Genomic DNA, 14,020 nt, shown 5'->3' on the forward strand with positions numbered 1-14,020 from the left:
TCAAACGATTTAAAAGGTTTTCTGAGAAGCAAAATTGCTTAAGTTAGATTTAAGTCTGCAAAGATAAAAACATTCTGCCAAGGGATATTCAAGATATATTCTTTGAAAACAAGTTCATATCTTCATGGTGCAGTATCTAACCTTTGGCACATGTGACATTTACAGTCTTATATCTTATAATACAGTTTCTAGTACCGTTAACCGCAGTAATCACGTGTCTGGATGGTGAAATGCATATGGTAATTGTATGCAGATGAGGATATGCATAGTAAAAACAGGAGTTGTACACTCCATATATGGTTACTTTTGGGAGGAGACGGGGTGGGGAATCAATCACGTGCATGTACGCACAATCTTCTGCTAGCTGGGATTTATTAAGGGAACTATGCGCAGGTTCTGGTGTATGTACGGCTTTATAAATCTGCATTTTTTTGTGCGTACGCAAATCTAACTTTTGTGAGTTTTATACATGAGGCCCCTGGTGCGAACCCTGTAAATAGTGTATAAAAAAGCCAAAGATAGATTTTGATGTTTGACGAGTCATTTCATTTATAAACACATGGACAGAAAACAATCCCGCAGATTTCGAAATATTGAATTGTGCCTCTACACAGTTCATCATTTATTTGGATTTGAGATATAAAAAATTCGGTATATGCCCCATACCTATTTTTGCATTAAACATTTTGAATATATTTGGCAACAATGGCCAAAATGATCCTGTTCCTCTGATTAAAAAAAAATAAATACATGAATATTGGGATATACAGTACTGTATCTCCCATTTTGTCAAAGGAAAATTGAGAACTGTTGAAATTGCAATTTGTTTTAGCTATATTGCCCAGCCCTCAACTCTAAAACATGTGAAATCATATGCAACAGTATTTCTGTTCTCTAGCTTTGTTTTGTCAAGATTAAACTATAAGAAACATGAATAAAAGATCTTCAATTACTGAAGAAACTTTAAAGTAACTTTAAAGTTACTTCAAAGTTTCAATTGAATTCTCACTCTCATTTGTGGAAGCTGCCACTATCAAAAGCATTGTTAAATGTTTAGCTGAAAAGTGATAAGCAAAATCCAGCTGAAGGCGGGGCAGTGACTTGCCATTTGGATACGGGGTTTCACACAGCGTAAGGAAATCCACTATGGGGTAGTCCATCTCCAACACCGCAGTGCTTTTCCCATGCATCACAGTCAGACAGGCTCGCCTACCCACTGTATCATATGACAAACCTCCAGACAGTATCATGAAAGGGTCCCTAAACAAAACAAATGAATAAAATCTCAAATTTTCCATGATGCAGAAGGAAGCCAAGCCAGAAGCTGAACAAAGCTAGTTAACATCAGTGCTGCATTCAAGAATGTAGAGAATGATTACACTAAACACAAAACAAGGCTTATATTTCCATATTAGAAAAAAAGCCTTAAAGCAGACGTAACTGCACGAGTGTCTCGCAACACAACGTTGTACGAGTTTCAAACAAATGCAACATGCTTGGGTTGCTTTCTGAATGCAAAACATTGATCAGCCTCCATACTGAGCCTTACCCTGCTCTGGTTGTTTTGTATTCCACTTTCAAGATGGGTTTGCAGGGCTCAGGCTTCTTTCCGTCTTTTGGCTGTTTACCTGGGAGTGAACATTAAATGTTAAACAAGGTGTGCATCATATATGCTGTGCATACATAAAATCTATATACTTTTCTATTTCCTGTATCATGGTATTATCATGCAACTACCTTTAGAATCATGGCAGTCAATAATTGGAATTGATCACAGTAAGTTGTAAATGTTGACTGTTGCAATTTATATTGTTAATTTGGACGGGCTTGGAGCCAATAAGGCTGAATAACTGATGACAGAAGTTTCATTTCTGAGCAAACTAGCCCTTTAAAGTCCTTTGATATTTAATCTGTGCTCCTTGAAGCCCTCAACCTTCAACTTTTGCAGAAGCTTACCGTGTGGTGTAATGATCTGTGCAGGTTTGGCAGGGACACGTACATTCCATGTGGTAAGTGTGCCATCTGAATGACTGCACACAAACTGTTTCCCCTCATGATGCCAAGCCACAGAGTGGATTGCCTACAGCCAAAACAAAGGATGAGTAATCAAACACAGACAAACCATGTTAGGCACACTTGTGACAGCAAAAATCAGTCCAGAAGTCCAGCCCTTTTACTCTCAAGTTCTTTGACAAGGGCGTTGGTTACCCCTTTTCTTCTGACACGGTCCAGGAATTTGGGGCCGTTCCGTGTATTTCCACCATAGAAACGGTGGGCAAGATAAACTGGCTCTGCATCGGTCCCTTAAACCTGCCGGTCTTGAACCAGGAATCGCTAACATCAGAGGTCAGGGAGCAGGACAATGTCTTCACGGCAAAACGTTTTACAACAACAACTCAGTCTAGCCAGACTGACGCAAAATAAAACTAGATCGCGTTTTGTGCGCATTGGCAGAAAGACGCTCGTTCGAGAATGTTAACGGAACTGAACGTCATGAAAATCATACAGTTCTGGTATTTCTTTCAAAATGGAACCACTTCTGAAAAAGAACCGGTTCTCGGTTCCCAGCCCTATTCGGAGATCCCCCAAGAACTGGCTTTTAATATAGTATAAGAACCAGCACGATTTCGATTGAGAAGGGGCAAATATCTGCTGAACTATAAAGTTGGGAACTGAGAACAGGTTCGTGTTCATTTACATTTACATTTATGCATTTGGCAGACGCTTTTATCCAAAGCGACTTTCAGTGCCCTTATTACAGGGACAATCCCCCTGTATGGTGGTAAACAATGGTGGTGGCTGTGGGGATTGAACCAACAACCTTTTTGCTTCCCAGTTCAGCGCTTTAGTCCACTACGCCACCACCACTCAGAACTGGTTACATTTTTTAAAAATATACCGGAGCCGTATTATTTTCAGTTCCGTTAACGGTTTCCGCACGTGCAATTTTCCGCCAATGCAGATGGAATGCCGTACTAAATTACTCGTGTTTCCTGCAGCACATTTCAGCAGCAGCGCTAACTCTCTTCTGAATCTATAGCGTAAAACGCAAAATGCATCCAGTATAGTCTGATTCCCGAACAAATGACTGAGGCAGTTATTTTTAGTGAATCAAAAAACGTGCAGCGTGACCACTGTAGAGAAGTTCCCGAACAAATTACTCTTAAGCCCAAATATTTAAGCACTGAATGCATGTGGGCCGTTTTTTTCCAACCGCGTGTGCTCTGAACGCACAGAATGTGCATGTGCAAGGAATTATTTGCACTAATAAGTTGGTCCATTAGGTGGCAACACTCACCATTGAGCTGTTGCCGTCACGAAGAAGCGCTAGATGTTATCGATGTTCAACAAAACGAGATGCAAGTAGAAACAACAATATAAAATGTGCAAGTCAAGGGCACGTGTGTGAGGCTGTTAGGAGATACCTGCATTTGAATAAGTCAAGCCTGAAGGACTATAAAGACATCTTTATGGGTCTAAACTCCTGAAGAGAAATAGTTCAGTATCTCAAAGCAGTCGTGGCGCGCATGCGCCAACCGCCTGTTTATGCGCACACAGTAAATGGAGTATACTTTGAAAGGTGAGCGTTCGCGTCAAAACCGAAGTATACTTTGGGCTTTATAAGCTGGCTATTTTTAGTGTCTCAAAAATCAGATGGAGCGGTTACTGGGTAGTACTAAAAACATCATTACTGGAACCATTAAGGAACCGGAATCGTTAAGAGGAATCGGAACCAGAATCGTTAAATTCCTTACAATTCCCCTACCAAGTGAACTATCATAACAAATTAAAATTTCTTAGTCCCACTCCTCTTCCTTGCTGCCTTCCAGGAACATCACTGCATACGACTGTTTTGCACAATGCCCAAAGTTCTCCCTCAGATATTTAACAATGGTAGGTAGGATGCACGGGGGCAATAAGTCCGGCTGCAGTACATTCCAACATAATCAGTCCAAATTCCACACTAACAATGTCTCACCTCGTCGTAGTTGTACCGGTAGTCAGCCTTCTTTGATTTCAAGTCCCACAGCACAACTATGCCACACTCAAAACCAATTAAAAGCTGCAAAACAGAAACATGACTTTCCTGAAATGGTGCAAACTGCAAACTGTTTTGTGCAAGTATACTGTATATTGGTGGCAAAGGAAAAAAGTTACTGTGCAAGGTTTCATACTTTTCCTTCGTCCATGGGGTTATCACTGATGTGAACCACAGGCCCAGGGTGCGTCTTTGAGGAACTGTTGGTGAGAAGTGACAGCTGGTGAGCGGAAAAATGTAAGATCTGAAAGAAATCGGTTTTGTGATTATAGGAGCACTAGGACAAAAATATTCTAATAGTGTCCCTGGATCGGTATCGGCTCTGATACCGATGATTTTAGCCAGATCGGGTATCGGTCCGACGAGCCCGATCCAAATCCGATACGGTGTGTTAATTATGGTCGTTACTGTCAAGGTCCAAAAATGGCATAAAAAGAAAGAACCATAAAAGCACCTTTAAAGTAGTCCACATGACTTGTGCATTTTATCTTAAGTCTCTTGAAGACATACAATAGCTTTGTGTAATCTTAAAGGCTGCCTTTAATTAATAAAATGCGCTGCTGTGAGCGCTTCACACGAACTACATCTTTGATTTAGATGCTCGAAAGTTCAGTTCATTGTTCACCAGATTGTGAATGACAAGCATATTAAACTACTGTGAAATAGCCCACACACAGACACTCTAAAGTCTTCCTGGAGTGTTCTGTCAAAATAAAAGCCCCAGGGTTAAAAGTTAAGAAATTACAATTAAAATACATTACTATTGTATAATAAAATTATTAATGTATTATTATTATTATTATTATTTTATTATTCAATTACAATTATATTTAAGTTCCAAAAAATAACTGTGTGATTGAAAAGTTAAAAATAAAGTTTTTCTATTTTGTTATAATTTTTTGTTTTCTCTATTTTAGAATGAAATAATGTGTAGTTAGATGTTTGTTTCTTTACATATAAAAGAGTACCCCCAATCAGTTCCACACAGTGATGTATAGATAATTTAAACTGATAAAGAAAAAAACGATACTGATATCGGATCGGGATAGGCCGATACTGAGATTTCAGGTATCAGAATCAGAAAAGAAAAAAATGGTTTCGTGCATCCCTAATTTATACAGTAGCAAAAATGTTGAAAGGAGTTGGGAAGTTTGATTAATTTCATCAATTTAGTTCTTGCACACTATCCTTTTCAATGTACCGTTTCGATTATTCGTCTGAGTCATTGAATCGAAATGTTCACAGCAGTCTCTGTTTGAAATTTTACATGAAATTTTATAATCAAATTTTTTATACAGTACAAAATATATGTGGTTCAATTTTTTATTATAACATATGTAGGTCAAATTTATGTGAGATTCACCTTTATGTGCTTTCTTTTTTCCCTTGTAAACATTTTGACATGTAGATGATTTATTCTTCCACAACAAACAATGTTAAACACAGAGCACTCTTCTTGTTACAATATATACTATTCTTGCATTCTTCTCTGACTCTTCAAAGTGAGAAAATGTTCTGACACCTTTTTAAAATGTCATTCATTGGTGCTATAAATTGAGAAATTTTGCCACTTCCTGGATTTCGTCTAAATAAAAAGAAGTATGCATTTTATCAGCAGCAAGCAGTTGCGATATTTACTTTTACTGCAGTCCCATGAAGAGAACCGAGTTTACCGTGTCTAGACAGGAAGAATCAGACACTCACAGTTCAATGGCTTTGTTCCACATGATGACATAGCCTGAGAGAGTGAAGGACTCCACGTTGACAATGTGAATGTTGCCTCTTTCTGTACCCACGTACAACCATTTACTCTGAAATGGCAAATGGCAAAATGTGATCCTGCCAAAACACAAGGAGAGAATTGACCTTAATCAAAGTGAAATATTCATTGATTCTCTCATTTGATGGGGAGCATTTAACTGATTTGTGCTTCATGATGCATTACGGATAAAATGGCAATCGCAGCGCAAAGAAAACTGGTAAAAAGAATGAGTCATAGTTAATAAATCAACTGATGTTATTGTGGATGACTGTGTGTTACTGCCAACGAGTGTCTTCTGAAAGAGACACCTTTCATGTCATCTGAGGACACCTTCGAGAACACTGCCCTGTCCTCTAGTGTTGGAACAAACAGTAATTGCAACACGTTTATTCTGGGTTGTTGTGCGTTGACTAACAGCAAACATATAGAGACTCAAATAGGCACTACTTTTTAAACAGATGAAAGCTTGCAAGTTCACCTAATAGTCATTTATAAATAAGGTAATTACATTTTCTGAAGAAAATGTAGAAACCCCAATATGCATGATTCCCACCACAATTCTAGGGCATTTAGGGTGTTCTAAGTGGTTGCTGGGTGGTCTCTATAACATTGCTGCCGCTAGATAAAAAACTTTTTCTGGCCGTTTTTTTTTTTTGGTTAGTCTGATCTCTTAAAAAAAAGGTAATTTATAACTACAAAACACTGCTCCTTAACAAGCCACATGATTTGAGGTATTATTCATGTGTGAAGCACCAATGGTGTGGGACAAGTTACACTCTGAAATTTAATACCTCAGGTTAAGGGTTTGCCTTTCTAAACACCACTTATAAAGGTGTATGCAGAATGCTTACCTCTCACGGTTAAATTTAAGAGAATGGAGGATGGCTGGAAGTTTTTGCCGCAGATTCCATAAATGAATACTGTCATCGGCCAAAGCGCTAACCAGCGCCCCCTGTAGAGAAAACGCAAAAGAAACGGTGAAGGACTGAAACTAGAGGACTTATTTACATCAAAATGAACTGTGCACATGTTAGGGAAGAACTCACCTCATTGACGAGGAACTGCAGCTGGATGACAGCCGATGCGCTCTCATGCTGGCAGTAACACTCCACTCCTGCTCGGCCGAATCTGTGTGCAGCTCAGTTAAGATATAAACATCCCTCAACACCTCAGATTACCTGGCAAATGCACTAACTGCAGAATACGACTATAATAACAAATGCAAAAACAACATAATATCTTCTATACATGGGTAGTTACATTTACATTTATTCATTTGGCAGATGATTTTATCCAAAGCAACTTACAAAAAGAGGAAGAATACAACATAAGCGATTCATCTTAAGGAGACAGTAGAACAAAAAGTGCTGCATTACAATGTTTCAATTGCATCAGAACAATACTATCCAAGACTGATTAGAGTGCAGCAACAATAATATATACACACACACACACAGTTGTGCTCAAAATTTTGCATACCCTGGCAGGAATTGTGAAATTTTGGCATTGATTTTGAAAATATGACTGATCATGCAAAAAAGGATATTTTATTTAAGGATAGTGATCATATGAAGCCATTTATTATCACATAGTTGTCTGGCTCCTTTTTAAATCATAATGATAACAGAAATCACCCAAATGGCCCTGATCAAAAGTTTACATACCCTTGAATGTTTGGCCTTGTTACAGACACACAAGGTGACACACACAGGTTTAAATGGCAATTAAAGGTTAATTTCCCACACCTGTGGCTTTTTAAATTGCAATTAGTGTCCGTGTATAAATAGTCAATGAGTTTGTTAGCTCTCATGTGGATGCACTGAGCAGGCTAGATACTGAGCCATGGGGAGCAGAAAAGAACTGTCAAAAGACCTGCGTAACAAGGTAATGGAACTTTATAAAGATGGAAAAGGATATAAAAAGATATCCAAAGCCTTGAAAATGCCAGTCAGTACTGTTCAATCACTTATTAAGAAGTGGAAAATTCAGGGATCTCTTGATACCAAGCCAAGGTCAGGTAGACCAAGAAAGATTTCAGCCACAACTGCCAGAAGAATTGTTCGGGATACAAAGAAAAACCCACAGGTAACCTCAGGAGAAATACAGGCTGCTCTGGAAAAAGACAGTGTGGTTGTTTCAAGGAGCACAATACGACGATACTTAAACAAAAATGAGCTGCATGGTCGAGTTGCCAGAAAGTAGCCTTTACTCCGCCAATGCCACAAAAAAGCCCGGTTACAATATGCCCGACAACACCTTGACACGCCTCACAGCTTCTGGCACACTGTAATTTGGAGTGACGAGACCAAAATAGAGCTTTATGGTCACAACCATAAGTGCTATGTTTGGAGAGGGGTCAACAAGGCCAATAGTGAAAAGAATACCATCCCCACTGTGAAGCATAGTGGTGGCTCACTGATGTTTTGGAGGGGTGTGTGAGCTCTAAAGGCACGGGGAATCTTGTGAAAATTGATGGTAGATGAATGCAGCATGTTATCAGGAAATACTGGCAGACAATTTGCATTCTTCTGCATGAAAGCTGCACATGGGACGCTCTTGGACTTTCCAGCATGACAATTACCCTAAGCACAAGGCCAAGTTGACCCAAGGTGAAGGTTCTGGAGTGGTCATCACAGTCTCCTGACCTTAATATCATTGAGCCACTCTGGGGAGATCTCAAACGTGTGGTTCATGCAAGACGACCAAAGACTTTGCATGACCTGGAGGCATTTTGCCAAGATGAATGGGCAGCTATACCACCTGCAAGAATTTGGGGCCTCACAGACAACTATTACAAAAGACTGCACGCTGTCATTGATGCTAAAGGGGGCAATACACAGTATTAAGAACTAAGGGTATGCAGACTTTTGAACAGGGGTCATTTCATATTTTTCTTTGTTGCCATGTTTTGTTTTATGATTGTGCCATTCTGTTATAACCTACAGTTGAATATGAATCCCATGAGAAATAAAAGAAATGTGTTTTGCCTGCTCACTCATGTTTTCCTTCAAAATGGTACATATGTTACTAATTCTCCAAGGGTATGCAAACTTTTGAGCACAACTGTATATCGCTCGTTTGCAGACTGCAGGCTTCTGGTGGGAACATAGCAGGAATAATTTTAGGTAAGCTGGAGCAGACCCAGTGACTGTTCTGTATGCCAGCATCAGAGCCTTGAATTTGATACATGCAGCTACCGTCAGCCAGTGTAGAGAGACAAGGAGTGGTGAAACATGTCGTCTCTTGGGTTCGTTGAAGACCAGATGTGCTGCTGCATTCTGGATCATTTGCAGAGGCCTAACTGCACATGCAGGAAGGCCGGCTAAAAGAGCATTACAGTAGTCCAGTCTAGATATGACAAGCGACTGAACAAGGAGTTGTGTGGCATGTTTAGAGAGGAAGAGTCTTATTTTCCTGAAGTTGTAGAGTGCAAATCTACATGATCGGGATGTTTTTGAGATATGGTCAATGAAATTGAGTTGTTTATTAATGGTAGTTAACGTGATATGTTCTGCAGTGACTGTAGTATGGCATGCTATACTACATCTAAAACTATTTCAAATAGCATTTTTCAATTACAATCACATACATTTGAGAATCACAATTGACCCTGTTTACTTTCTTAATACACATTCCTGGTTCTACTGTGCAAGATTGTTCAGTGCACACAATTCCAAAAGGAAATAAAGGTTTGTTTTGTAATCTTTAAATTATAAAAAACTTGCTCTGCCTCTGAAATGTTATTGCTTTTTGGATGATGTCACCAAGTCCTCTTATTTTTCAACAAAAAGCACTTGAAAATCGGACAATTTCGGTCATTTTATATTTACACATTTGGCAAAAACAATTTATCCAAAGCGACTTTCAGTGCATTCAGTGTATACATTTAATTGGCTTGTGCGTTTCCTGGAAATCGAACCCATGATCTTGGCGTTGCTAGCACTATGCTCTACCAGTCAAACTAAAGGATCCCTTTTGTGATTATGAAATTGAAAAATGATTAAAGTTGTTGTGAATTGTAAGTATACCAATCCATTTGAATTTTATTGCAAAATATTAAGATATATACAAATAAGTAAGCAGTTTGAAAGTATAAGGCCAACTCAATTGTGTCAGGCAGATGGCTTTAGCAGAAGCATACACCATTGATTGACAACCTTGCAACTAGAAGTTCTTTATTTTGGTCACACATTATACATACATTTTCTGCATATATACAGTGAAATGTATTTGTTTTCACATATCCCAGCTAAGTCAGGGTGCAGGGTCAGCCATGATACGGCGCCCCTGGAGCAGATAGGGTCAAGGGCCCTGCTCAAGGGCCCAACAGTGGCATCCTGGCGGTGCTAGGGCTTGAACCCCTGACCTTCTGGTCAGAGCCTTAACTGCTGAGCCACCACTGCCCCTGAACTCATGGTAGGTCTGTCTTTAAAGATTTATAATTATAGTTAAAAATTATGGGATATTTACCTCTGGAACTGGACGGTTGGGCTCTATAGAGACCACTTTTCAGATCAATCAACTCTTTTAATTTAATTCTAATTGAATATCCTGTTTCACTCAAAAATATGTCACATTAAGCAAGTAAAATGGGTTGCGAATGCTGTTTTGTGTTGACTTTAACCTAAATTTTTACAATAAAGTTTGCATCCATGTTACCGGTCAACTAACCATGCGTAGACAATATTAAAAACAGTGTGTAAACCAACAGAGAGCAGCACTAAAGGGAATCTTTGTTCCCTGAGGCCTGTGCATCACATTACCATGTGTCTGCTCCATTGACTTAACTAAAAGGATTACACAAAGTCCCTAAGAAGACCCTTAAGTCTCATCTGTTTCAGCTCTCTAGAGTGCAGCACTGTAAATACTCCCATAACCCCTTTCTCCAAGAAAACAACGGCCATTGTCTCAGTCAAACAGTCATTCATATTCACTAGCACCATGTTACATGCTGTAATGCATGCCTTTGTGCATTCAGGCACAAATGCAAGTGCAATATCAGGCTGCAGAAACCAGGACTTTATAATGGGGGAGGAAACTGTTATACTGTAGGTCTGCTGGTGGGTGTTTTAACGCAAACAAGAGCACTTCATATTGTCTGTTCAGACCTCAATATATTTCAGAAAATTAAAGGGTTTAGCTGACCAAATGCCGACCCTCATGTTGCTCACTCAAGCAATAGCTTGAAATGTATAGTCTCAGCCAAAATAAAATAAAAAAACACATGATATGTGGACACTACAAAACAACATATGGACCCTGTATGTTGTTACCTCAGGACAACACACTTCTCATGCCAGGGAATGAATACTAAAATAGTTTACGGTACAGTACAAACAGGAACAGGGTTTCTCAATAGTACTGAATCAGCGGTTTCCTGCAACAGCGTACTAATTTCCTCTAGAGAGACATAGAATTGTGAAAATGTATTTATAAGACCTGAGACCTACAGTCTCTAATATGCTAACTCTGAGTTGTTTGGTCACATAAGTCCTAAAACTGCAAGTGGACAAGCGAGTGTATCAGTTAAACAGATCAATTATGGTAAATAGTGCTCAGGAAAAATTGCCATTTCACTGAAGCTGCACTCACCTTGCTAATGAGTCAAACAAATGGTTTGCAAACAAGAAAGCACAATATAGAGCAAAAGAAGGAAGAGCGAGTCTACTAATGCAAAAAAAAATTCTATGCATGACATCTCTGTAACTCCACTTTCAAATGTGTGTTAACAGCGAGTCATGTTAAAGGATCATAACTGTTCAAGAACACATTCATTGCATATTTTTTCCATATGATGAAAGTGAAGGTGATTGAGGCCAAATGATATAGAAGAATTTGTAATATTTTGCTTAATGAAATGTACAATGCATGCACTGATATAGAAATTTTGAGCAATACCATTTACAGATAGGATTTTTAGTTTGGCTGATAACTAACAGTAGGGCTGGACAGTATGATGGTTTATCTCCTGCCGTGGAACTTTAGAAATGTGTCAGCTGTTTGAATTACTGCTCTACCATTTATACCACTGTATATCAGTGGTGCCAATCAATACAATGTTTAGTCTGATGTTAAAAAAAAAAAGTGCCCACAATGAAACCTCGAAAAATGTACATGCTTCAAGTAAAATCGGACATCTAAACCTTTTAATATAGGATAAAAACCATGCAGAACATTTTAGTACTTTTGTAAAATGCTTATTTACAGAAAAAAATGCTTATTTAGTTTGAACTTGAAAAAAAATACTCTGGTATTATCTGCTTAAAATTTTTGCCAATTCAGATCAATAAAGATAATAATAATATTTTTTTTTTTAAATCAGATACTTATAAAATAATAATAAACATTTGCCTGATACTATGTCATCAATATCTTGTGTATGTTTAAAATGTACACAATCATATCTACAATCATACAACCCTAATTTTAAATGTGTCACACACAAAAAATGACAAAATAAATACATTTACATTTTATTACGCTTATGATTGGGGTTTCAGTTGAACCGTGTTATGTTAGCCTACAACTACCAACTTGTTGGTTCAATTCTAACACAGGATAACACCACCATTAATAATCGTTAACCAGGTATTTTTGTTTTGATTTTCAGGAAGGTGTTGCATTTAACCAATTATTGACATTGGCTGACATTCGAGCATTTTTTTTTCTACTATGACAATGTTAAATTCTTGAGCTGTAGGGGGCCTGGGTAGCTCAGTGGTAAAAGACGTTGGTTACCACTCCTGGAGTTTGCTAGTTCAAATCCCAGGGCGTGCTGAGCGACTCCAGCCAGGTCTCCTAAGCAACCAAATTGGCCTGGTTGCTAGGGAGGGTAGAGTCTCATGGGGTAACCTCCTCATGGTCGCTATAATGTGGTTCGTTCTAGGTGGGGTGCGTGGTGAGTTGAGTGCGGATGCCGTGGTGGATGGCGTGAAGCCTCCACATGCGCTATGTCTCCGTGGCAACGTGCTCAACAAGCCACGTGATAAGATGCGCTGGTTGATGGTCTCAGACGCAGAGGCAACTGGGATCCGTCCTCCGCCACCCGGATTGAGGCGAATCACTACGCGACCACGAGGACTTAAAAGCGCACTGGGAATTGGGCATTCCAAAGGAAAAACAAAAAAATAAAATACAAATCTTGAGCTGTGACTTTAATGCTACCATTAATTATTTGCATTGTTTGATCTTAATTTACAAATCAAAATGTAAAAATTAAAATTACAATAACAATATTAACAATATTTATAATAGGGGTGGGTAAAAATATAGATTTTCCGATGCATCGCGATCTCAATTTTGATTCTTAAATCCCAAGATCGATAATTTACTATATGTAAAACCCTCCACTACAATGAGTAAATGCAACCAATAATTGCAACGTATATATTTGGCAACTGGCTGGTAAATGTTTTGTGTAGTATAGTGGTGGAGTATTCAGAAGCTAAATCCTTTCACTGCGTGTTGAGAGTAAAAGTTGTTCTACATAAAGCGTGTCCAAAGACGAGATCCGTGCAACCCATTTGTCACTGAATAAAGTCTCTTTTAATACCCTATCTGTTCTCTACAGTTAGTGGTTGATTAAAAACAACAAAAAGATTTGGTTTAATCGGAATCTAATCGAGAGCTAGTGAATCGGAATCGAATCTGGAAATCCCTTTGTGCCACCTGGTTGTGATTTGGCGAACCAGTCTCACGTGTGACTTCAATTCAGTTTTGCAGCAGCAGTAAGGGTTATTTTGGTCTGGTACCTACTGTAGCAGAAAGGTGGGGAATGGACAGTATTTTGCTCTCTACCACGTCCTCTCTTCATATGCACCTATGGGAAACCGAACAGGTATTTTATACGGCAAGCCATTACTATGTTTGTCAAACGGACTAAATAAATTATGCAAACTGTAAGTTGCAGTGGAACATTGCCTTATAATTCATGACTTTAAGAAGTATCAGACTGTTGACCAGTAACCTCTCGACATTCCATGAGGGTCGAAGGCCAACCAAACAAACACATCACTGCACAATTCTATTACTGAATATCTACATCACCACAAAACCAATATATAACACTCTATCAAGAGAGACAGAGAAGCCAGTGAACTACCGATAAATGCCTTTAAACTACTCAATCAATGAGCTAAATAGTATCTGTAGACTCCAATTTTATTATTGTTAACGGAAACTAGACCACAGAACCACATCTGTATTCAGTGCAAAGTCTA

The 14,020-nt window shown here is 38.7% G+C and overlaps 1 protein-coding gene across 5 annotated transcripts in view; it reads right to left on the reverse strand.

Annotated features, from left to right (window-relative positions):
• stxbp5b (syntaxin binding protein 5b (tomosyn)) overlaps positions 1–14,020 on the reverse strand; it is a 57,492-nt gene that overhangs the window by 28,799 nt on the left and 14,673 nt on the right. For all 5 annotated transcript variants that reach the window (XM_051645823.1, XM_051645821.1, XM_051645820.1 and 2 more), the window contains exons 3-10: positions 6,848–6,929; positions 6,653–6,753; positions 5,744–5,878; positions 4,176–4,239; positions 3,980–4,063; positions 1,957–2,080; positions 1,550–1,628; positions 1,106–1,260 (exon numbers count right to left, since the gene is read on the reverse strand). In XM_051645823.1, coding sequence (XP_051501783.1) covers positions 1,106–1,260; positions 1,550–1,628; positions 1,957–2,080; positions 3,980–4,063; positions 4,176–4,239; positions 5,744–5,878; positions 6,653–6,753; positions 6,848–6,929 — 824 coding nt within the window. The remainder of the gene's footprint in view (positions 1–1,105; positions 1,261–1,549; positions 1,629–1,956; positions 2,081–3,979; positions 4,064–4,175; positions 4,240–5,743; positions 5,879–6,652; positions 6,754–6,847; positions 6,930–14,020) is intronic.

Source organism: Myxocyprinus asiaticus, chromosome 20 (genome assembly GCF_019703515.2).
Source record: "Myxocyprinus asiaticus isolate MX2 ecotype Aquarium Trade chromosome 20, UBuf_Myxa_2, whole genome shotgun sequence".
In the NCBI taxonomy this organism is placed as follows: domain Eukaryota; kingdom Metazoa; phylum Chordata; class Actinopteri; order Cypriniformes; family Catostomidae; genus Myxocyprinus; species Myxocyprinus asiaticus.